Source organism: Peromyscus californicus, unplaced genomic scaffold (genome assembly GCF_007827085.1).
Source record: "Peromyscus californicus insignis strain IS unplaced genomic scaffold, ASM782708v3 Scaffold_2__1_contigs__length_46816999, whole genome shotgun sequence".
Taxonomy (NCBI): Eukaryota; Metazoa; Chordata; class Mammalia; order Rodentia; family Cricetidae; genus Peromyscus; species Peromyscus californicus.
The window spans coordinates 11,347,172-11,371,857 of NW_026294540.1; the positions used below are offsets into that span (position 1 = coordinate 11,347,172).

At 51.8% G+C, this 24,686-nt stretch overlaps 1 protein-coding gene across 3 annotated transcripts in view; it reads right to left on the bottom strand.

The window, feature by feature from the left end:
* Rph3a (rabphilin 3A) overlaps positions 1 to 24,686 on the bottom strand; it is a 77,313-nt gene that overhangs the window by 18,589 nt on the left and 34,038 nt on the right. For all 3 annotated transcript variants that reach the window (XM_052755233.1, XM_052755234.1, XM_052755232.1), the window contains 4 exons: positions 19,787 to 19,933; positions 5,132 to 5,261; positions 3,268 to 3,354; positions 1,148 to 1,295 (listed from right to left, as the gene is read on the bottom strand). In XM_052755233.1, coding sequence (XP_052611193.1) covers positions 1,148 to 1,295; positions 3,268 to 3,354; positions 5,132 to 5,261; positions 19,787 to 19,933 — 512 coding nt within the window. The remainder of the gene's footprint in view (positions 1 to 1,147; positions 1,296 to 3,267; positions 3,355 to 5,131; positions 5,262 to 19,786; positions 19,934 to 24,686) is intronic.

Consider the following 24,686-nt stretch of genomic DNA (forward strand, 5'->3'; position numbering starts at 1 on the left):
CTATCCTGGGCTGCATGTGGCCTGTGGGCTGTGGGTTGGACACTCCCAGCAGAGGGAGGAACGGGTGACCAGGAGGAGGGATGGTTGGTAGGACTGCACACCCCTCAGGGACACAGTGTCTGTTGACAACTTTGTGGCTTCACAAGAGAAAGAAATGGCTGGTGTTGCTCCACAAAGAAAACCTTTGGCACCAGGCACCACGATTCTGAGAGATCGGGTCGGGGGCTGAGATTTGAGCCCTGTGTCTCTAGCTCACTTTTGAGAAATGATGCCCAGCATTGCTGCTCAAGTTGGGTCTTGCCATCCAGTGTTAATTGGGATTATTACAAGGGCTTTGTCTGGCCAGTCCAAGTGGTGCTATCCAGTGAAAATGTGGAGTCATTTTTCTTCCTATTTGCCTCTCTCTCTTTTAATGATCACATTAATTATTAATAACCATACTCGGATAAAAGCCATGATATTAATAGTGCTGGTAATTTTCTTTTGCTAATTTCACTTCTATTCATCTTTCACTTTTAATTAGTCCAGTTTCAGAATTATTTACAGTCGATAGAAGAAACACACGTGAAAATCAGGCATGGTGTCGCACACCTATAATCCAGCACTAGGGAGGTAGAGGCAGGAGATTCAGGTTCAAGGGCACCAAATCCTTGGATATAATGGAGTTCCAGAGTATCCTAGGCTACATAAGATTCTTCCCAAAAATAAAAAAAGAGGGGAAGAAAGAGAAAGAGGAGAGGGAGGAGGAGACAGAGAAGAGGAGGAGAGGGAGAAGAAAAAGGAGAAGGGAGGGGAAGAAACACAAGAAAACCAGGAAACCGTCTTTAGCAGGCCCAAGTTCCCCAGGTTCCATGGTATATTCAGGTGAGTGGGGGGCCTCTCCCAATTCCTAATTTTAATTTCTTCTTTTGTGCTTTTCAATTTCCCACTAAGGAAGACAGCAAAGCCAGTTGGCAAGCTGGTTTTTCTAGAAAGTTCCCTGTGATACCCTCCCAAACAAGGTTCATGGTAAACTGTGAAGGGGCTACGGAGTCCTAGACAAGAGGCCAGAAGCTGACAGACAACAAGTACTTCCCTAGGACACCTCCAGGTAGACCAGTAGGCCGGGACCTGTCCAAGGTTCTGAAAGGGGTTGGCTTTGTCGTACCTCGAGCTGGAGCCCGGGCTGTAGGCTGCTCCGGGGCGGCAGGCTCACCAGCAGGCTGCTGGGGCTTGGTCTTCTTTATAGGCATGGGCTGTGGAAGGACTTGTTTGGGGAAACCCTTGAAGAACCATGCTCCTGAGCGCTTCCAGACCTGGGAAGGGAGGAAGGCAGGTATGGGAGACATGGCAGCCAACTGCCAGTTTTGTTTTTTTTTTTATTTTTTGTTTATCTTTGCTCCCACAGCTCACGGCCATGACAGTGGCCACATACATCTGTTCCACTCATCAGCCTCACAAACCTGGTGGCCATTTTATTGATAGAGAAAGTTGAATGTTTGCCATATCAAGAGTCAACCCAATAACTCACAGCCAGAGAGAGGAAGAGGGAGGGCTCAATGCCAACTTGTAACTATGACCTGGCGCTTGATGTAAGTAATAAGGGAAGCACCTGTAAGCCCCAATGCTTGGAGGCAGGATGATCAGGAATTCAGGTTCGAGGTCAGCCTGGGCTACATGAGACCTTGCCTCAAAACAGATTATCTACTCCCTGACAACTTCAAGACCCCAGGCCTTTATCATAACTTCAGGTTAGACAAGATGATATGGGGACATCTGGAAGATCCCCACATTCCCATCTTGCTATAGCCCTACAGGGTTATCCAGCAATGGCACATAGTAACGAGGCTTCCATGACTTTAGTCTTCTGGCTTACAGGATCCAGGAGCACACCAGAGGAGTGTGCAGATGTGGAGAGGAGAGTCATGGTATCTATCCCCTTGGCTCTCTCCCTGCTCTTGGGTAGTGGTGACCCCCTGCTCCCTCTACCTATCTTCCTGGCTACTGTGCCCTCCTTTCTCTTTCGATTCAGACCAGGGGGTGGATTCAGAGCCCTGCCATCACTCATGTGGGGAGGTTCCCCCCTCTACTTCTGGCGTCCCCCACTCGGCCATAAATAGCACCTTCATCAAACCTTCCCTGTGTGTCCTGCTGTCCCGAGGCTGAAGAGAGAGAACATGACCATGGTGATAATGTCTCCAAGGCAAGAATCTACAACAGCGGGCGAATGGTAAAGAAACCGGAATGGTTGGGGATAAGGTCAATAACACAAAGCAGGTGTGGGCAAGAGAAGGATTCTAGAGGAAAATGGACAGAAAAAAGAGAAGGATGGGGAAGGCAGAGGATGAGGTAGAAGGAAGAGAAGGAAGCAGAAGTGAGGAGATAAAATATCATGGAGGAAGGGGGAGGGGGAGGAACAGAAAACAGGGAGATGAGAAAGGCAATGGGCAAGGACAGAGAAAAGTTGAGGGGAGTTCTGCAGAGACGACCCAGTGGGTGGAGGGCAAGTGGGAGGACCTGACCTCAGATCTCTAAGCACCCACATCAAATCTGGGCAGTGCGTACCTGTCACTCCAGTGCTGGGGGGTAGAAGCAGGGGGATCCCGTGGGCCCACGGGCCAGCCAGCCTAGCTGAAGCCATGAGCTCCAGGCTCAGTAAGAGACCCTGACTCAAAAAGCAGGACAGAGACCATAATGACAGACACCTGATGTTGACCTCTGGATGCCATAGGCTCATATCTGGGGAAGCACACCATCACACACGTGTGCATATACTTATGCCACAGAGAGAGAGAGAGACTTGGGGGAAGGGAGACTCAGAAAGTGAGGGACAAGGATGGGGAAGAGGAAATCGGAGGGTAGTGATAAACAGGCAAAGGGAAGAGGGGAGGAAGGAAAAGACCACAGCGGCACAGGAAGAGACTTTGCCGATTCACCAGCCATTCATTCCTGTTAGGTTTTTAGACAGGGTCTCATGGGTCCAGGCTGGCCTCAAATCCACTATGTGCCTGAGGCTGACCTTGAACTCCTGATCCTCCTGCTCCTGCCTCTCCAGTTCTAGGATGACAGGTGTGCACCACCATGCCCAGTTCAGGCCATGCTGGAGATTGAGTCTGGGTCTCCTCGTGTGTATTAAGCAAACACTCTGAACCACATCCCCAGCTCTAGGCTGGTTCTTTTCCTACCAAACCCTGAAGACACAAGAGCCAGGGCAAGCCCCAAGCCTCCAAGTGCCAACACCCACAGCCTCCCCACCAACCCCCTCCAGGCACAGGCCTGGCCACTCACCTCCCTCTGCTCAAGGCAGATCTTACAGAGCCATACTGGATGCGGGCGGTTATTGGAGGTCTCAACGCCACACTTGGTGCAGACATTCTGTGGAAAAAAACACAGTCAGAGCACACAGAGGTGAAGCATGCTTTGAGCTGTTGGGGGACTATGGACAGGCAAGAGGGGCATAGGGGTGGCAATGGAGTTCAAGATCTCTTGGGGATCCAAAGAACTAGAACCCTTTTTCACTTCTGAGAGCAAGGCCAATAGGAATAAGGTTTCACTTTGGGTCTTGCTGCCAATGGCAAAAGCTGGATTCTTTCCCAAGATTGGAGGGGAGATCTCTCAAAGAATCCATCCTGTGGGGCCTGGGTTCTCATCCACAATATAGAAGAGGCCACCGGCATGATTTTTAAGAAAAGCCAGTGTATTCATTCTGTTTATTGCTTCTTTCTTTTCCCAGAAGACTTGAGACAGTTTTAGCCATGACTACATGTCCACCCAACTCCAGTAGAGAATGGCTGAATAATAACCAGACAACACAAAGGGACATTATACTCTGGGGTGAGCTTCCCATTGGCTGAGGATGAATAGGAAAACCTACAGGTGCATAAAATTGTCTATCAAGATAACTGTTATAATGCATCATCTTTCACATGAATTTTCCCCAACACTGTATTTGTCTTGTTCAAGACAGTTTTTTTTTTCCTTTGGTGTAGCCCTGGCTGTCCTGGAACTCACTCTGTAGGCCAGGCTGGCCTTCAACTCACAGAGATCCACCTGCCTCTGCCTCCTGAATGCTGCGACTAAAGGCATGCACCACCATAGGCTGCTTGGATCACAGGGCGGGATGCCCAGCAGCATGATGGGTATCTCTAGCTGGGTGGATCACTGAATTCCCTTGAATGGAATCAGGTGGGCCAAAGACAGTGGCATCTCAGTTCTGGAAGGGTTGCATGCTTATAGTTCAGGGGAGCAGGGCAAGAGCTCCAGTGGGTGGACTTCTCTGCTTGGAGGAATGCTCTTAAAGTCCAAGGAGTCCATGTTGGCTGGAGAGAGGCTTTTTTTTTTTTTTTTTTTTTTGGTTTTTCGAGACAGGGTTTCTCTGTGTAGCTTTGCGCCTTTCCTGGAACTCGCTTTGGAGACCAGGCTGGCCTCGAACTCACAGAGATCCGCCTGGCTCTGCCTCCCGCGTGCTGGGATTAAAGGCGTGCGCCACCACCGCCCGGCTGAGAGAGGCTTTTTAAGTGTTTCTTTTAAAAAATATTTTTTTTTTTTTTTTTTTTTTTTACTGGTGTGTATTTTTGAGTATGTGTTGCCAAAAGATAACTCTGTGGTGTTCTCTTTTTCTACATTGCCAGGGTTTCAGGATTGAATTCAGGTCACTAGGCATGTACGACAGGTGTTTTTACCTGCTGAGCCTCTTGCCTGCCTTTGCTATCTAAGTCTCTTGTGGCTTGATGCATGTTAAGGGAACATGCACACATGTGTGAGCTCGTACATGTACACACACACACACACACACACACACACACACACACACACACACACACACACACACACACACACAGCATACTCTTCAGACCACACACCTAACTTACTAACTAACCCATAGCCAGGATCCTCATGCCCCAGACTCCTGAGTTCATCTTGCATCAATCTCAGCTCTAAGGGGACATAAAGGCCTTCCCTGGAAGGACCCAGGACCCAGATGACCTTGAGAGACCGAGAATCCTGCAGAATTCACATCCTACAACAGCCCTTCAGAAGCCAAGCTCCATCCTTCAGACCCCAGATCCACAGTCTAACCCCCCCCCCCCCCAACATCCCTCTGCCCCATGCATGTGTCCAACACGAAAGGAAGGGAGCATGATGCTGGTACCTTCTTACAGTCTTCACACACGACACAGGCAGAGCCCAGCATGCCCAGCTGCTCTCCACACAGAATGCAGCGGTTCACACCATCCCCGGCCACATTCTTCCTCATGTTCTCCAGACGGTCCACCAGGCGCCTGGAGCAGAGACAGGACAGTAAGGGCCCCCAGGACCAGGTGCTCCCCATGTGTCCCAAGAAGAGTAAGGCCCTCTGTCTCTGAGTCTATGTTCTTGAAGATCTGACGGCAGCTCCGTCCCTTTCAGAATGTCTGAGCCCACTCCAAGTCCAGGCCCCTCAGTGTCCATCTGTGCTAACAGCTTCAGGTTCAGGCCTTTCCTAACTCACGAGTCCTCTTCCAGGGAGCCGCCACCAGAGTTCTGAATCTGCTCACTAAACGTGACACACCTGCACTCGGCCATCGTTGCGGGCATCTGGAACAAATGCTTTCAAACTAAGCAGACTGGAGGCACCTGCCCAAATGCATATTCAGAAACACGGGTCTGAGGCGGAACTTTCTAGAAAGCTCAGAAGCAGTGCCGCTTAATGCTGCTGGCCCAGGCTCCAGCCCAATAATGAAGCAATGAGTGAGAACACCGACCCTGCAGGAGGGTTTTTGGCGTCTGGATTTTCAGACGTATCATCTACCAGTTTCAAAGTCCTCTCCATGCCCTTTCCTTGAACCAAAGATTTACTGGTCCAGCTGGGTGAGATGGCTCACATCTATAATCCTAGCACCTGGGAAGTAGAGGCAGGGGGATTGCTTTGAGTCCCAGGTCGGGTTGTGTTCCAAGGTTATAAGAGTGAGAGCCTGTCTCAAACAAAATGAAAGCAATGTCAAACCAACAAACACAACCAAAAGGCTTGTTGTCTTTTTCTAGATACAGGAGCCAGGGCACTGGAACTTGGCCATTCCACCATGAACAGTGGGTGATAGAGCCCTTGGAAGGACCTGGGAACCACAGCCTCTGGAGGGCCGCCTGGCAGCCCTGCGCACAGCCATCAAACGTGGACTCTGCCCAAGAGACCTCTGGCTCCTAAAAATCATGTTCTGGTGCTTCTCCCTTGAGTCCCTCCCTCCAAGGGAGAAGCAAAGAGCAGTCTGTAGCCTCCACTGTGACCCAGGCTACACCTCACTACCGCGAGGTGGCAGTGAAGAGCTCAGGCTCCCTCATGCCCAGCAGCCACCTCTCCCCAGAAACTATTCCGATGGACCCACAGAGGCAGTTAGTAACTGAAGCCCAGCAGCAGTCTGTGGTCCCAGAATGCCCGAGGTGGCGGGAGCTGCCCCTGAGGTGCACTTGCCCTGTGATGGGCATCAAGGTCAACACTCCATATCAGTTTACTGAGCAAACCTTCCAACCTCTCCAGGAACTCAGGATTCCCATGATCCCTGACATAAGAATTTTTTTCCCTTCACCATGCTATTAAAGAGACTCAGTATAAAACCATCCTGGGCAGGGACATGGCTCAGTTGGTAGAGGGCTTGTCTAGCAAACACCAAGCCCTGGGTTCTATTCCCAGCACACATAAATCAGGAGTGGTGGCACATGCCTATAATCTCAACACTTGGGAAGTTCAAGGTCATCCTTAGCTACATAGTGAATTTGAGGCTAGCCTGGGCTACATGAAACCCTGTCTCAAAGAAAATAACTAACTAAATAAATAGACAAAAACTCCCCGTAATTTTTATCTCCTTCTAGAAGATAGGAACTCCCTGGTGCTCCTCTTTCATGATGGTATGCAGCGGCAGTGGACCCGGCTTTCTGCCAGCCCCACAATCATGAGAGAAAATGACTGCATTTGACCGTGCACTGGGCCTCTAACACAGGGAAGTCACATTTCCTACACGATGTTTGCAGCTTGCCATGGGTTTATCCTACCACCACCCGGCACCCTGTGAGGATCCTCTGCACTCCTGTCCCCATTTATTCAATTCAGAAAACTGAGGCTAAGTTGTTACTGGGGCCACTGAGTCGAAAGGCAGGGATAGCTGAGATCAAGACTCAGGCAATCTGTCCCAGGCCCTGTCCCTTACTGCCACACACAGAGCAATATGCCAAGCAGTGCTCTCAAACAGCCTAACCTCGCCCTTACCTGTTCCCATGCCTTTCCCACACCAGCGGCCCCCCTCAGTCATTGGTAAGGCCTGAGCTGCACACAATGACCTCAGCTGCTTCTGTGCCCTGCGCCTGAGCAGGGTAGTCACACCTGCAATTCGAGCATCTAGGAGGCTGAGGCAGGAGGATCATGAGTGTGAGGACAGCCTGGGCTACTTAGCGAGTCCCAGGTCAGCATGATACATAGGGGCTACCCCATGTACCTCCCCCACCAAAGAAACCACCACCATCAACATAAATACCAGGCACTGGGGAAATAGTGCAGTTGACCGGGAGCTTACCTTGCCAGCATGAGAACCTGAGCTTAATCGCTAGAAATCTAAGTTTAAAAAAATGCTGGGTGTGGGGGTGCTCATGGGTAACCACAGCAGGGAAATGGGAGACCCCTGGGGCTCACTGGGCCAGCCAGCCCAGCCTATTTGGAGAGCTCCGGGCCAGTGAGTCCCTGCCTGGATAACAAAGTGGATAACTCCTGGGGAATCATAACCAATTGTCCTTGGTCCTCTACACACATGCAATGTGCACCTGCACATGAACAGGGAGACGGAGGAGGAGGAGGAGGAGGGAAGGGGGGGAGGGGGGAGAGAGAGAGAGAGAGAGAGAGAGAGAGAGAGAGAGAGAGAGAGAGAGAGAGAGCGAGCGCACCCAACAAACAACCCCCTTAGTGTAGCATCCTGATGTTGGGATTTCAGTCCAGCTCTGCTCTCTACAGTCCAGTTTCATCCAAAAAATAGTTGGCCAAATGGTGCCTCTTGGTGCCCTGGAAGTTCTGCAGAATCAGCTGAGGTAGCAGGAGCTTCTGAGAGCCCTGCACCCCATCTCCTCTAAGCCAGCCTGCATTCATCTCTGTTAGTTGGGGCTGCTGGATGAGGTCATCTTTGGTAATTTTGGACTCAAAAACCTTCCAACGTAGCCTGAAATAGGTGAGCCGGCATGGCTGTCTATGCAGTCGGACTGTACAGTGTGAGACCATGAGGACAGCTGTGGGGGAAGTGGCGGGAATGCACGGGTGACATTCTTCTTGTCAAGACTTCCTCTTCCACTGCTCTGGCTGGAAAATTTGATCTCACGTGTGCCTCAGTCCCTTTTCACTGTTTGTGATGAGACAGCTGACAGAAGCATCTTAGAGGGAGGCATGCTCATTTGGCTCACGGTTTCAGAGACTCTCAGTCCATCATGGTGAGAAAAGGGAAGAGTTATTTGGTCCACGGCAGTGGGAGTGTGTGGAAGAGGCAGAGTGCACTAGGGACCAGGGGTGGGTATGATCTCCAAGGCTGGCCCCAAGTGACCCTCTTCCTCCATCAAAGCCCTATCTTGGGAAGTTCCACAGCCTCCCCCAAAGAGCTCCCCCATCTGGGGAGCACATACTCAACACAGGAACCTGGCTGAGGGAGCATTTCAGATTTAAGCAATAGAAGCAGTCTGTCATGGGGGCCCTTGGCACAGAGAGGGTAAGAGGTTTGCAAAGGTCACACAGTTGTGGCCAATCTGCAATCATGTGCTTCACTGGGGAACATTTTAAAGGAGTTTCCTGCTTTTCTGCCTCTTCTTGAACAATAAGGGCATAGATTGCCCCTCCCTTGCAAGCCCACATTCTAACTGCCCTGCCTGAATGCCTGGTCCTTCCAGCACCCCACTTGCAGGCCTGTTACCCCATATGTCCAAGGCGGGTCTCCTGAGCATGCATTAGAGGCTTTACAAGTCCTACAGACTGAATGAAGGCTGTGTCCTGATGTCCCCAGCACTTGTCATAGTGGTTAGGAGAGGGGTGTGAGGTGGCAGGTGACCTTTCTTCTTGGCCCAGATCTCAGGATATGAGCAAGGCATCTCATATCCACCTGCATGGACACTCTCCCCGTCAGTCCCAAATGTGCCCTGCTTGGAAGGCCCCTAGAGCCAGAGACTTCAAATCCAAAGATAAGATTTTGCAAGTGGGTAGGTTAAAACCATGCCACCGTGTGTGACCAGCAGGCTCACAGCCTGGTGACAAAGCACTCTGTTCTTTCATGCCAGGACTATTTGTTCCCCCGGGTCTCAGAAGGAGAGCTTGGGGCACACTGGGACCCCTCACTGCCTGTCAATCACCCAGCTTTGTGACAAAGCTCTCATGATCAGGTTCCAGCTCCATCTTGGTGACCAGTCCAGCTAAGCCTGGACATCCAGGTTCAATCATGCAGTCTTGAGCAAATGTTCACTAAACCCATGACCCATCTTGATCCTCCAGGGAGCACATTTAATGCTTGGAAGATGGGTCTATGGGCTCAGAGCAAGACTCGGGAACCCACATTCTATTAAAGGAGTTCTCTATGTACTCTGTACTGCCTGAATGCTTGGCCATGCCTGCACTAATATTTTTTTTTCTGGTTCTGGGAATGGAACCTAGGGCCTCATTTGTGCAAGGCTGATGCTCCACTCCTGAGCCATGTGCAGACGGGCTCCAGCTCCACCCCCCTGCCAAATGCTGCTTCAGAAGAGGTGAGGGGAAAACCTCATGTGAACCCTCGCCTCAATCTGCTAAATGGAAAAAGAGCCCCAAGCCAGAGTGCAAAATCTGTTAGGCTGTGAATATGAGGCTGGAGGTGTTATGTCTGAATACCTTTGTTGTGCACATCAAAGAGAAAACAAAAGAAAAATCAAAACACTGGCAGCGACCATTGTTCTGATGGCTTCTCCTCCACATTTTAACTCCTTATGGGGAACATACGTCACCTTCCATTAGACAAGAAAAGGACGTTTCCCAACTCGAGGTATGCAGGTGAAATGCTGAAGGGTGTGAGTGGGAATCCTTCCTCTTAGCTAGTTGATGGCTGTGTTGGTATTTTCTTAATTGCAACTGATTATTCAGCTCAAGGTGAGCAGAAATCACAGATCCTTCGTTCAAAAAAAAAAAAAAAAAAAAAAAAAACCTATACAAACAGCCCCATAGAGTCTTGAAGGGACATGAAAACTTCCCTGTGTAATCTCCCAAGCCCGGCCTCCATTGTCTGCTGCTCTTTCAGTATTTTTTATGTCCAAACTCCCACAATGGCTCATTAAGCTCTGAGCACTCAGTTGCTTTGCCAGCCCCGCCAAGCTCCAAAATCATTCCATGATCCTCCCAAGACCACATGGTCAGGTTTATCACCTGACCCATTCTCTGGTACCCTTTTTTTTTTTTTTTTTTTTTTTTTTTGGTTTTTTGAGACAGGGTTTCTCTGTGTAGTTTTGGTGCCTTTCCTGGATCTCGCTCTGTAGACCAGGCTGGTCTCGAACTCACAGAGATCTGCCTGGCTCTGCCTCCTGAGTGCTGGGATTAAAGGCCTGTGCCACCACTGCCCGGTTCTGGTACCAATTTCTGTCCGAGCTAATTTTCTATTGCTCTAATAAAAACCATGACCAAAAGCAACTTGGGGTAGGAAAGGGCTTATTTGGCTTACAACTTACAGACCATCGCTGGGGGAAGTCAGGACAGGAACCTGGAGGTGGGAACTGAAGCAGAGACCATGGAGGAACACTGTTTGCTGGCTTGCCCCTTGGGTTCATAGTCAACCACCTTGCTTATTCTTCCCAGCATCATCCGCCTACGGGGTGGTACCACCCACAGTGGGATGGGCCCTCCCCCATCAATCATCAATCAAGAAAATGCCCCCATAGACTTACCTAAAAGCCAATTTGATGGAGGCATTTCCTCAACTGAGATTCCCTCTTCTCAGGTGACTCTAGCTTGTGTCAAGTTGACAAAAAAAAAAAACCTAACCATCCCAGTGACCTTGAATGACCTTGGCTCTCCTGGTGCCCTCTGCTTAGCTTCTGCTCTAAGGGGGTCGTGTACGCCATTTCTCAAATCTCCTAATGTGGGCAGCACTCAGAGACCTGAGGTCCTAGAGCCCAAATACCCAGATGTCCCTTCTGGTCCTTGGTGCTGAGACGGTCCCTGAGGGAGCCTGGTTTTATGGCTGTCTCCTTTCCACTCTTCCTCTGCTCAGGCTGGCCACTCTAAGTGGCTGTCACTCTCTAGTCAGGTCTTTACATGCCCAATTAACTTTATGACGCCCAGTGCCAACCAGGACACATCCATCACCAGGCGGGTGCTTCAGGGGACCGCTGACTACGCAGAGGACTGGAGTAGGCACCTCCCATTCCCCAGGATGTCCTTAGGAACACCAGAAGGGCCATATCCCTCATCCTTCCTTTCTAGATAGCAACGTATGACCTCTCAAGATGGTGGGAAGTAGATTACCACTGGCCGGATGTTGCCACTCCAATTCAGGAAGATGAGCGTGGTAGCAAACACTGTAACCTGCTGCATACCCCATACTGTGGGGTAAGGGGCAGTTAGGATGCAAGCATGGGTACCAGTTTTGACTCTGCATCTGCCACTTCCCAGCTCGGTGATGCCAGGTGAATAACTTAGCCATTCTGAGCTGCAGCTTCTTGCCCTGTAACCCAGGGAGAACCAAGCCCTTCGCTCTGGGAATGTTATGGAGGTGAAATCGTGTGTAATGTGCCTGGGTCATGGTGACCTTCACTGATGACTGCTGACCTTTATACTTTGTGTACTCTCTGGTTGTCCCAGGTGTCTCTGTGACCAGGGTGCTATCATCTGCTTGGGAACCCGTCCCCCTGTTTTGTAAGAGGCTACAATGACCATAGGGCTCAAGGCCTGGTCTAGACACACATCACATAGGACAGTGGTTCTCACCCTCCCTAATGCTGCAGCCCTTTAATACCGTTCCTCAGGTTGTGGTGACCACCAACCATAACATTATTTTGTTGCTACTTCATAACTGCAATTTTGCTACTGTTTTGAATCATCTGATATGCAGGATATCTGATAAGTGACCCCTGTGAGTCAGTCAATCCCCAAAGGGGTCAAGACCCACAGGTTGAGAACCACTGGTATAGGCCTCCCCCCCCCCACACCGTGGCACATGAAGTACAGGATGATCAGCATCTACATGCAGGAACACATCTTTACACACAACCATGGCGCTTGGCTCCTGAGAGGACCCATTTCCAACCTGCCCTGCAGAGACCAGTAACTGTGTTTGTGAATCTCAGGCTCCCATGAAAGTCCAAGCTGGCCTCTGCAACACTGTCACCACTATCTGGGGCTGCCAGTGAGCATGGCTGTGGCTCCTGAGATGCGGAGGAGACAAATGACTTTCCGCTGCAGGGTGAACCAATATGACGGAAGCTGCCCAGCTAACCTAGGTTCGGTGGTCCGTGCACTGGTCCCTGAACCAGCATGGAAAACGGCTGAACTGTGTGGTCCCACCAAGGAGCAGGTGGGGCCAGATCAGCTGCTGCAATACCTCACAATGATTCTCAGTAGGTGCCGTGTTGACTGTCATCTCTGTGTCCCACATCCTCTCTCTCTCTCTCTGCCCCATCAATTCTTAAATCCCTCTGCTCACTCTTTGCCTCCCCCAATGGCCAAGCAGGAGGGATCTTAGCAAGGCGCTTATGGAGCTTCAGGGCTGTAGTATTGTCAGAAGCAGAAACAGCCCATCTGCCAGGAGCAGGAGGTGGCTGCTCTGGTGGAGGCCAGCCCCGGGCTCCCAGGCAGGGCTCTCAGAACCTGTCCTCAAATGACCGAGCTGCCCCCACGCACAGCTAGCATTCAGGGTCCGTGCCTGGCAGACTCATCAATTCTCCCACCCGAGCAGCCACAGTTCCCATCTCACCTTGGGGCATTTAGTGTGCCAGGTGCTGTGCTAAGTACTCCCCGCCATGTTTCTCTTGATCAGTGAGCACCTGTGAGAGCACTTCTATTATCACCCCTGCTTTACAGATGGGGACACTGAGGCACGCGGAGGGCAGTCGCTCACAAGTGGCACCGGCGTGGCACCGGCGGCTGCTCTAACTGCCTGGACTTTGGACAAGGGAAGCTTTGTGTCATTCAGCGCTTAGGGTCGTGACTCAGCCGAGGCTGCTCCACCGTTTCCCCGTCATGATAAACGGAACTGAGAGAAAGTGGCGAAGCCCTGCAAGACAGAACCAATCAAGCTGACGGATATCCGAGACACCTGCGAATGCCTGTCTCTCCGCATGCCCCCCCCCCCCCCCGCCACCATCTGTCAACTGTCCTCGACACTTGCACTCCCCAGAGGCAGAAGGGTGTGAAAGATGTTTAAGTTCAAAGTCTCAGGTGGCCACAGGAAGGCTGTGCGCACCTGGGCGCACGGCTTCAGATTCCTCAGCCACTGGCAGCAGTGAGCCCTTCTCTCCCTGAGGACGTTACGTGGGTGAGAGGAAGTACTCAGCATTTGAGAGTTCCCAGCACAGGGTGCAAGAAATACTTCTCTGTGGAACGGCAAAATAGGGCTACAGCCGTGGGCTAGCCTGGGCTCCTGTTCCTAGTTCCATCAGCTTTGTAGCTCTGGGCAGGTGGCTTAACCTCTCTGTGATTCAGTTCTCTCGTCCATAACATGGTGATGCCAATGTGTTCTACTGCACTGGGCCACTGCTGAGACAGTGACTGCCCAGCTTGGGGCTCTAAGCAGGGGGCAGACATTTGATGACTTAGTCCAGTGTTCTCTTCCATCCTCCCGCTAAAGGTTGCCTATGATGACATCAGAATCCTTGGCCCATTTCCTCTGTCCATGAACCACCAGCAGAGGGACAGGGGAACGGTTTTCAGCCGGGGATGACTTTGCCCCCAGAGGATACTGCTCAGTGCTAGAGACCTTTTTGTTGTTGTTGTTATTGCAGCTGGTGGTGTTACCGACAAGCAGCTGATAGGTAGAATCCAGAGATGCTGTTTAAACATCCTACGACGCACAGCCCTCAATACGAAGAATTTCCCCAGGCCCACATGCAGGTGGGTGTCGCGGCTGAAAAGCCTGGGTGAGAGGGATTTGGGAGAGGGGGACTGGACTTCCCACTTGACAGATGAGTTGTGGGATGTCTCAAGGTTAAAGAACCTCAGTGAAAGACTTAGTCAAATTACAGCCTCCCCCCCCCACACACACACACACCATTCATGCCGCGTGATGATTTATAGTCCCTTGATGGCAGAGACTGGGGGCCGTTAGGGAACTTTAAAAAGCTGTCGTTTGCTTTGGTACCAACAGGTTCCACAGAGTTTCAAGGATGGAGTGTGTGTGTGCGCGCGCGTGTGTGCGTGCGTGCGTGTGTGCGTGTGTGTGTGCGCGCGCGTGTGTGTGCGCGCGTGTGTGTGTGTGCGCGCGCGCGCGCGCGCGCGCGTGCTCCTGCACGCAGCCGTGTGTGGACGTCAGAGGTCAATGTTGGCCTTCATTGCTCTCCATCTCACTTTTTGAGACCCAGTCTCTCAGGGACCCTGGCTGTTGCTCATCCATTTCGCAAGCCTGGCCAGCCAATGAGGTCCCGGCAACAGCTTGTCTCCGCCCACTGCCCCTAGCTCCTGCTGGCTTTTATCCGGAGGCTGGGATCCGAACTCAGGACCTCATGTTTGCTTGGCAGCCACTTTCCTAGCTGAGCCAGTCTTTTTTTTTTTTTTTTTTCCTGAGACCAAGTCTCACTACGAGCCCAGGCTGACCTTGAACTTGACATCCTCCTGCCTCAGCCTCCTGAGAGCTAGGATTACAGGCATGTACCACTCCATATAGCTAAGGCTGAAAACACTTACCTAACACCTGGGGAAACTGAGGCAGTCCTTAGCAGTTTTTAACACTGGGAGGTTACAGAGTACTATTAAACCTGATAAAAATCGACTTCTTGTGAAAAAAATGAACACGTGTATAACAATGTCCACAATGTTGGGTGTCCTGACCCTGACTCACACCCCTCCCCCGAAGGCCAGGGCTCCAGACTAAAGGAGGAAGGGCTGGTGTAGAAGGGGAGAGACCGACCTGGCTGGCGGTGTCCTTGCCCAGCCATGAGAATGACACCTGCCTAAGGACAAACACTGTGGAAAAATTCCGTGTCCAACCGTTGGGAGGGGGTAGTGAACCCCAACGGGGAAGTGTCAGGGACACAGTGGGTTCTGTCACAACAGGTCTTTCTTCATCTCTTGGCTTCTTCCTCCATCATCAAGTTGGGATGCCAAGGTTAATGACAACTCTAATTACTTTTCTTTGAGCCCGTCTGTTTCTGGACGCTGACCTCGAACAGAGCCACCCAGCTGCTGCCTCTTTGCAGGCAGGATACGTGCAAATGCCTTGGAGGGGATCCAGACACAAGGAAGCACAATGGGGACACGGAAGGGCAGCCTCATGGACAGAGACGCTGTCACGTAGACAGAGTGGGGGTGCGGACGACTTTTCTAGGCAAACGGTTTATTCCGGACTTAGCGCGTTCTGAAAGTCCAGTGACAATCAGCGTGCCTTTCTGACTCAGCCAGAGCCCTTTCCCACTCAGAGGCAGCCCCCAGCAGCCGCGTTTCATGGAGATGTGGCATGGCTGTGTTTGCTAACACGTGGGGTGAGAGGGTTTTTTTTCCTGAGGCTGTATGTCTGATGCAGATCCCCTGGGACAGCCCCTGCAGCCTCCCATTAAGTCCCCCTGTGTGCACACCAGTCACATCTTCCCCTGCACCCACCAGCCATTCTTCTCTTAAGGAGATGGGACCTTCGACCATGGTCTCAGTCCCAGACCTGGCTACAAAGACGTTTGGTGAACTCCACCTCTGCACTCCTGAAGCCTCACTATAAAGGAGCCGAGCAGGGGTGGGCTAGTGAAGAAGGAAGGATGTGAGGTGAGGGCAAGAAGACACAGGACCCTCCAGTGTCGTGCAATCCTACTGCCAGCTGAACACAGTGAGCAACCCAGATGCCCCACAGGACAGAAAGCCACCCAGCAGAGCCATGCCTCAATCCTTAACTCCTTGAAGTCTGCTTCAGCTAATCTCGGAGAACAGACCGGGAGCCTCCGCCTTGCGCCCGAAGCGGGAATGTGTGCAAGGGAAGCAGTGGGAGGAGATTCTTTCCTGGCCACTATCTCTCTATCCTCCCATCCTGAACAGGGCAGAGCCGGGGAGAGGGTGGAGGATAGGTGAGCTCTTAGACTCTGGGGATGGAGCTGCAGAAGGCAGCTTGGGACTCTGCACAGCCTGGGGCTCTCCTGGGTTCTCAGTTCCAGCAAAACTGTCCCACAGAGGAAGCAAAGCCTCCTGGGAGGCCTCATGCCTTCCCCCTCCGCCACAGCCAACATTGCCAGCACAGAAATGCAGATTAACAAGGCAGGAAGGAGTCTGCTGGAGAGGCCACCTACTAAGCTTAAACTCTTAAATGGAGGTTTGGATTTGGGGCTGGCAAGACAGCTCAGTAGGTAAAGAGGCTTGCTGCCAAGACTGATGGTCCGAGTTCAATCCCCAGAAAAACACAACGAAGGGAGAGAATTGACCCCCAAGTATTGCCTCCCGACCTCCGTGCATACGCCGCGGCATACTCATGTGCATGGAAAACAATAAAATGGAATATGTATTTTTAGGTCCACAGACAGGGAGTTGGGGGACAGGCCCAGGGAAGACACCATATAGAGTTAAGGACATCATTCTGAGGACCAACCAGAAGGGTTGAGCTAGGATTGCTCAACCTAGCTTGTCTATGACCTTGTCTCTCAAGCCTCAGTTTCCCAATCTGTATAGTGGAGATACTATAGTACCCACTCCATAGGGTTAAGAGGAGCAGTGACTGTATTGAGTCTAATGAAGTTTTAAACCATAGGACTCAGGGCTGGGGGGCTCAGTGGGTAGAGAGTTTGCCTACAGTGCACCAAGCCCTGGGTCCAATCGCCAGCACTGTAAAAAACTGGGTGTGGTGGTACATGTTTATAACCCCAGAACTCAGGAAGTAGAGGCAGAATGATCAGAAATTCAAGATCATCCTCAGCTACATATGGAGCTCCGGGCTAGCCTAGGCTATATGAGAACATGTCTCAAAAAAATGCAGGACTTGGCACATTGTGGGTGCGTGGTAAGTAGTGCCACTTAATGGGGATTGTTTTCCATGTTGATTCAAAATGACCTCATACTGTCCCAGATGACTTCACTTGGGTAACAGAAAAGAAAATTCAGCAGCAGGACCCAGATGGGGATGGGAGCACCTGAAATCCTAGTCCAGTTAAAAAGAGCCCCCTTCCTCAGAGACACCACCAAAGATGCTGGATGAAGTCCTCACCACGCCCAATCATGGTAGCAGCTGAGTGGGCAGGAAGGCACCTGAGAGTCAACTGGGGACATTGAGGCAGAACCCTGGCTCACTGAGAGCCTTGGACGCCCCGGATAGCAGAACCCCTTCTGTAGTCTCACTCCCCACCCGGTGCTCCCCCCCCCCACCCGGTGCTCCACCCGGCTTTCAGCTGATGCTCTTCCGGGAGGTGTAGGAGGAACAGGACTGAAAGCATGGTGTGGAGCTTAGAAGACACAAATAGCATCGGGCTTGCCTCTGGAGATGCTGCCAGGGAGGGCTGGCGACCGGGATGGAGGAGACACAGGCTGCCCAGGCCTCCGGGGCTGCCCTCCCCACTCCGGGAAGCCAGGGAGAAAATACACCAGCTCAGCAGAGGTACACTCTGCCAGCTCAGATTTGGCCCAGGATCCCTGGAAGCCTCTCAAATATCCTTCCGGGGAAGCCAGGGGATGCTGAGACTCCAGGGCTTGCCAAACTGGAGCATCTCATCGCAGGTGCAAACCAAAAGCGTCAGTAAGTACCCAAACACACAAACAAAAAGCCTCTTGTTTTAAAGACGAAACTGGCCCTTGGATAGCTACCATTTACTGGATGTGTGCTTCACGGTCATCCTTTGCGTATTCACTCACCAAGGAGTATCATCTCCATTCTGCACACGGGGAAACTGAGGCACAGGAGCAAAGCGGCTACCGTAAGGTTACAGAGAAAATCAATGGCAGGATCAGGATTTGAACCTAAGTCGCCCTGATCTGGGGACCCTAGCTCTCAACCGCGATGCTCTGCCTCACGACATCAAGTCAGTGTTGGGTCACAGAGGACAAGACAGGGACTCACTGACTTTGTGCTGGAAGCAGGAGGGAGTGCCTTTAAAGTTGAGGACAAAGAGGGCATAGATAAAAGTGTGGCCGGGTCAGGTTCTCTGCAAGGACCGAAGAACTGTTTGCACTCAGCTATTTCCTTATACACTCGCCCAGGACCCCCCGCCCATGGAATGGCACCACACACAGCTGCAGGGCTGGGGAGATGGCCCAGTGCATAATGAGCCTGCTGTGATCCCCAGCAGCCATGGAAGTCACACATAGCATTAAGTGCCAGAGCTTAGGGGTAAGAGAAAAGGCGGTGCCCTGGACCACTGGCCAGGCAACCTAGCTGAATGGATGCACTGTAGGTGGGAGTCCTTTCTCAATGAAAGGTAGAATGTGATGAGAAAGACATCTGGACTCTATCTCTGGCTTTTGCACACACACACACAAGCAGGATGCATCTGTTCCACTTTGCGCTAGGACAGTAAGAGATTTCCTGAGGATAAGAGGCGAGGAGGCTTCTCAGCAGCTCCCTAGTTCCCCCTGGAGACTGGAGTGTAAGGGACTGCTGGGTGGGTCCCTCTGTAGCCATGCCTAGAGTCTCCCCTTTTCTCCATCACCCTGCCCCTGATGATCCCTGACATTTCCCCACCCACATAGCTTCCAACTCCCCTCCAGCATGTATTAACTCTGTTCTCTTCCATATCTGCTTCCTGCAAGCCCTGCCTCCCTCCCGTCCACAGGCCATTATCCCTTTCCTCCCATCCATTAAACACACTTACAACTGGAGCACGCCCATCATCTCGCTCTATCCTCTTTAGAACCCTGTGGTGCCATTATGCCCTTCCTCCCGTCAGCAGGGAGGTAAATCCTTGTGCTCCAGTTCCACCATGGACTCCAGGTCCTCCAAGCCCAGAGTGTGTGTCCCCACACCGGGTCCCACTTCGGCCACCTTGCCCACACGATGCCCGCCTGCCATATGCCTGTTGCTTGTGTAACTCTACAGCTTACTCTGGGCTGTGTTCTTGCACACTCTTTTTTAACATATTTATGGGATGCACAGTGATGCTTGGATACATGTCTATAAGCTGCTGTGATCAGGTGGGCATCCTTGGTGTGTCCATCTCATCACTGGGAATAATCAGCTCTTCTCTGTCAGCTGTTTTAAAACACTCAGTTCATTGTCATGCACCATCACTGGGCTGCACTGTAGGGTACTGAATGCCATTCGTCCTGCCCCCTGCCCCAGCCATGAACCCTTTCTCCAACCCTGCCCTGCCTTTGAGCCTTTGCCTATAATGTCAAATGCAGTGACTTCTACTCACTCTCTCCGCTAACTCCGCCCTCAGTGGGGATTCGGTACTTTTAGAGCTCCTTCTCAGCTAAGATGGCCAGTGTTCACACCCACAGCACAGCCTCCACAGTCAGCCCCCCTCTGCCCTGTCTCCAGACCGCTCGACCTCCCTCCTTCCATGCACACTCAACCTGGACATGCCCTGATCCCAGCCCAAGTACACGCCCTCCATCCTCCCCACCTTCTGGGTCAGATCGCCACCTCATGCAACAAGGATTCTGAATCACAAATGGTCAAGCGCTCCCACCCCAGCATCACTATGCAGCCTCAGGAGGCGGCAAAGCTGGCCTCACCCAATGCGCTCCTGTTCCATCGCCTCCATCTTCTCCGCCCGAGCGATCACCCGGTTGATGATCTCCTTCTCCTCATCTGTCAGCTCTTCCTGGTTCCTCTGCCTGTCGGTCTGTGCTCCAGGATGGACGGACCATCCTGCCTGCAGCCTATGAGACCAAAAGGAAGGCGTGAGGCAGGTTGGGAAAGGCTGAGGAGAAGGCATGAGGCAGGTCAGGACAGAGACCCAGGGGTCTGCAAAACCAGGGCTGGAGCTTCTGCAGGGAGCCTCACTGGCCCAGAGGCAGAATGGTGCCTCTGAGCCTCAGCTTGCCTATCTGAACAATGTAACATGCATCATTCCTTCACCCCACTCTGACGCATTTATTTCAGTAAGTGTCCTGGACTATGTGCATGAAGAAAAGTTAGAAAGCAAGATGTTTTCAGAGAGATTCTAAACCAGATGCAACCCCCCCCCCCATGCATATAGCTTCAGGGAACACAGTCAGGCCAGGTGGACCTGATGGATGGCCTGGCCCACTCTCCTGAGGTAAATGCCAACCAGGAAGCTCTCAGACTTCCCTAGTTATCTGGAAAACTCAGATCTGGGAAAGCTTTAGAGTCCAGGACACATGAGCTACCGACTCAGGGGTCACTTTGGCATGGGGGCCATAAAATTGCTTTTTGATTCAGCAATTGGGAATTAAAACCTAGTTCTCTCCTCCTCCTCCTTCTCTTCCTCCCTCCTCCCCACCCCTCCTCCCCCTCCTCGTTTCCCCCATCTATCAGGTCACTGCTGAAGAGCAGAGGAGGATTGGAGGGAAGGGGAGCAGATGTCCTGAGTGGTCTTAATGAGGGAGGGAAGGAGATGTGGTTTGAAGAGATCTGATGGAAACACAGACACAGCCTGGAGCAGGTGCCTCAGGTGTTCCCACTACCAGCCTGGCTTGGACCCTACAGTAGCACCTCACTAACAGTGAAGCCCGGGACCAGACAGACGTGACAGGCCCCCCACATGGTGAGCACACCAGATGTTGCCAAATTCAGCTCTTTAAGATGCTTCGTGTTCAAGTCTGTGAATGTGACCTCGAGAGCCCCGGTGCTCTTTCCCACTACGGCAAGTCCCTCCCATCTGTTTTCCCTGCCCCGCTGCTGACACCCCACCCTGCTCCCCAACCACTGAGTCCCAGCCACACTGGTCTCTTGGCTCAACTTGATCCCCCAAACCTTGTTTCTGTCTCAGGACGGTTGCCCTAGCCCCGCCCCTTCCTGCCATGCCAGGAGCCCTGCCATCCTCCAAGCGCTGGTCTCAAAGCGACAGCACACCATCTCCTGCCGCCCAGGTTCCAACTCTCTATCCCATCCGTCTCCAGCGGAGGCCATCCTTAAATAATGCTCTTGGTACCTGTTAATCCCCATCTCCCCACCGAACTTCAGGGACCTAATCACTATCATGCCCTGTCACTCAGATCAATATCCGAGGACACGGGCACACAGAGACCTTAACTAGAACCCAGACTCTTCTGAACAGAGGGGATGTTAAAGTCTTCTATTGGTGGTCCACAGAGGGAGTAGAAACAAGGCATGCCCCTCCCCCTTGGTCTAGGCACCACAGGCCACTGTCCCGGATGATAAAAGGCTCCTGGGATCCTGGGGACACGGGGAGTTCAGAGTTGGTGTTCACCTAGAGCCCTCTCAGGCTCTGGGGTGTCCTGGTATTGGTCAATTCCTTAGGACTTTTTGCAAAGTGGGACTTGTCTCCTACCTCTGGAGGAAAGACTCTTAAAGAAACCTCAGGTCCCTCCAGGCTGTGCCAAGACCTCAGAGGTGAGCTAGGAGAGCAAGGGAAGAGGGGATGGGGGAAGAGAGTGCCAGAAGAGAGGCCAGCCCGAGGTTTCTTCGCCTTACTTGAGAAGGACACAATGGCTCCTGACCCATCACACAGTGCCCAGCCATCTATCTCTCCAGGCCTGCGGTTTTCTGTGGACACGGTCAGCAGCAGGCATGTGAGGCAGAGGGTCACATGACATCCAGAGTCAGGAAGCAGAAGGAGATGAACACTGGTGCTCAGCTCGCTTTCCCCTTCGTATTCAATCCAGGACCCCAGCCCATGGGATGGAACTGACCATGTTTGGAACAGATCTTCCCACCTCAACTGACCGAATCTCCAACGTCTCACAGGGATGCTCAGAGGGTCAAGGTGACCTTAGATCTTGTTGCCACATCCACAATCAATATGAACCCTCAGGATCCCCCTCCATTCCTTTCCTGCCTTTATGTAGCAATTCCATTCTGAACTCAAGGGACATTCCCGACCTGGGGCCCAGTATAGACCCCCCCAAGGACATGTTCTACAGTTCAGTCTGGTCGCAAGCAGTCTGGTCAGCCAGTGCATCCCTCCCACCCACCACCATACAATCTGCTGGGCTCTGTGCACACCAGGAGCTTAAGCTGCTGCTGAAGTGTGGCTTCAGAGACACAAACGAGCAGAGTGGATGTGTCCCCAAGGTCCCCTCTAGGAAGACTGCCTCCCTCTGTAGACTATAGGGAGCAGAAAGGTGGCTGGAAGCTGCTGCTCCCTCTGAATCTGCCTCCTATCCCAGATCTAGAGCGAGCAGTTGACACACACACAGCCCAGCTGGTGTTTGGAAACTTCCTCCTGGGTCTCAGTGGGAGCCCACAGGCCTCCCGGGGAATGACATGCTTTCATTCCCAAAGCAAACAGGGAAATGAGAAGGGCTTTTCAACCAAAACCTTTTACTCTCTGGGAACAAAAGGAGTCCCCTGGGTTGTGAAGCCTCGTGGACATGGGGGCCTTGGGACAAGACAGTGGGGTCTCTGCATATAGGATACTGTGGCAGCTTGAATGTAATTGGCCCCCATAATCTCATGGGGAGTGGCACTTTAGGACATGTGGCCTTGTTGGAGTGCATGTGATCTCGTTGGAAGAAGTGTGCCACTGTGGAGACAGGCTTTGAGGTCTCATACACACTCAAGTGTCCCACCCAGTGTCCCAGTCTACTTCCTGTTGCCTGCATATCAACATGCAGCACCTCCTAGTCCAGCGCCACGTCTGCCTGCACGCCGCCATGCTCCTTGCCATGATGATAATGGACTAAACTTCTGAAACTGTAAGCTGCCACCTCAATCAAACGTTTTCCTTTATAAGAGTTGCCGTGGTCATGGTGTCTCTTCACAGCAATAGAAACCCTAAGACAGATGCCAAGTTAGTGTCATCAAGACCAGGGTCCAATGTTAAGAACCTGGTTTGGGGTTTTTTGTTTTGTTGTTGTTTACTTTTTTGACAGGGTTTCGGGCATCCCAGGCTGGTCTTGAACTTTCTAAGTCACAGAGGATGACCTTGGATTCCTGATCCTCCTGCCTCCACCTCCTGAGTGCTAAGATTACAGTATGGCCCATCATGCCCAGTGTATAGGGTGACAGGGATCAAACTTAGGGCCTCGTGAATGGCAGGCAAGCACTCTGTCAAGGAACTTGCTAAAAGCCAGTGCTGGAGACAGAAGCACTGTTATCCATAGACAGGGATACACAGAGGATCATGTGCCCAGAGGGCCCACCATACCTGCCAGCTCAGTCCTCTGAGAAAACAGATTCCTGGGTAACCCGACCTGAGGTTAAGTGTCAAGAACTTGAGGGTAGGGTGTTTATTTCTGTGGGTTTATTTACAAGTTAGATAACTGGGGCCATCTGTAAATGGGGATCGCGGAGTAAAAGGCTTTAAGATGTTTTGTCACACAGCAGGAGCTAGCTGATACACATGACAGCAGAGAGGAAAAAGGGCAAACTGCCGGACTCCCTCCGTTCTCTTTACAGAGCGGTATCCTTTTAAACCGTGGCCATATAAAGTTCCCTGTGAATACTCTCAGCCACGGAAGGTCTTTACCCAGCTATATTCCTGTTGCTCTCCAATATTTAGCTTTTGAATAAAATATTATTCAAAGAAAATTTCACTGCTAATGGAAGCAGAAAGATCACCATTATTGAATGTTCCTTTCCTGGAAGTCTGACACTTTGGGGGAAGGGACTGATGTAGGCTAGAGACAGCATGGCCAGGCACTCACAGAAACAGCCCCTGCCGCATCTGTCCCTGCACCTAAAGAAAGTGGGAGGTCGCCACCGCCACCAAAGCCTGCATCAGAGGACTCCAGACAACAAGAGATGGGTGACTGTCCTGGAAGCCCCGCCCACCTGTCTGTCCTTGAAACACACAGAGGACACCTCACCCCCTTCCCACCACCCACCTGCATTCATTGCACGCACACGATCATCACGTGACTGCCAGATGTCTCTATTAATACATGATGACTCCCCAGAGGAATGGGATGATGGAAGTGCTGTTGGGGTGCCAGAGCTCTGCAGCTTTCTCCACAGCAGCCGAAATGAACCCCTTTGTGTCCCTGCCCTCCCGCCCACCCTTCCCTGGGATGCCCATACTGCAGGGGTCAGGAAGGCATCTTTGCAGTTCAGTGAGGAGATGTTACTGAAGGAACCAGGAAGGCTGTCCCAAGAGACATTTTCATCCGTGGTCTGCAAGGACCCTCTGCGTAGATTTCATCCTGGTGACACCAAAGTGGATGCAGAGGGACACTGGAGTCGCCATGGACCTCAAGTGCAAGCCATCTACCCCCTCAGCGGCTCTGAAATGCTGCATTCTCACATGAAGATACCCACATGGATCGATGTCTCTCTCACAGGGTGCCCAGCCCTTATCTGGCCTACCTTTACACCATTCTTTCCCTAGAAAAATCTCTCATCATGGTCCCCGAGTCTGGGCTACATAATATTCTTTAGGGTCCCACAACTGTATTTTCCTTATATGGGTTTGTTTGATTGTAGACCCCAATAGGTGTCACCCATCCTTGAGCTATGCATGTGTCTCTGGCGTTTAGCATGGCAGCTGGT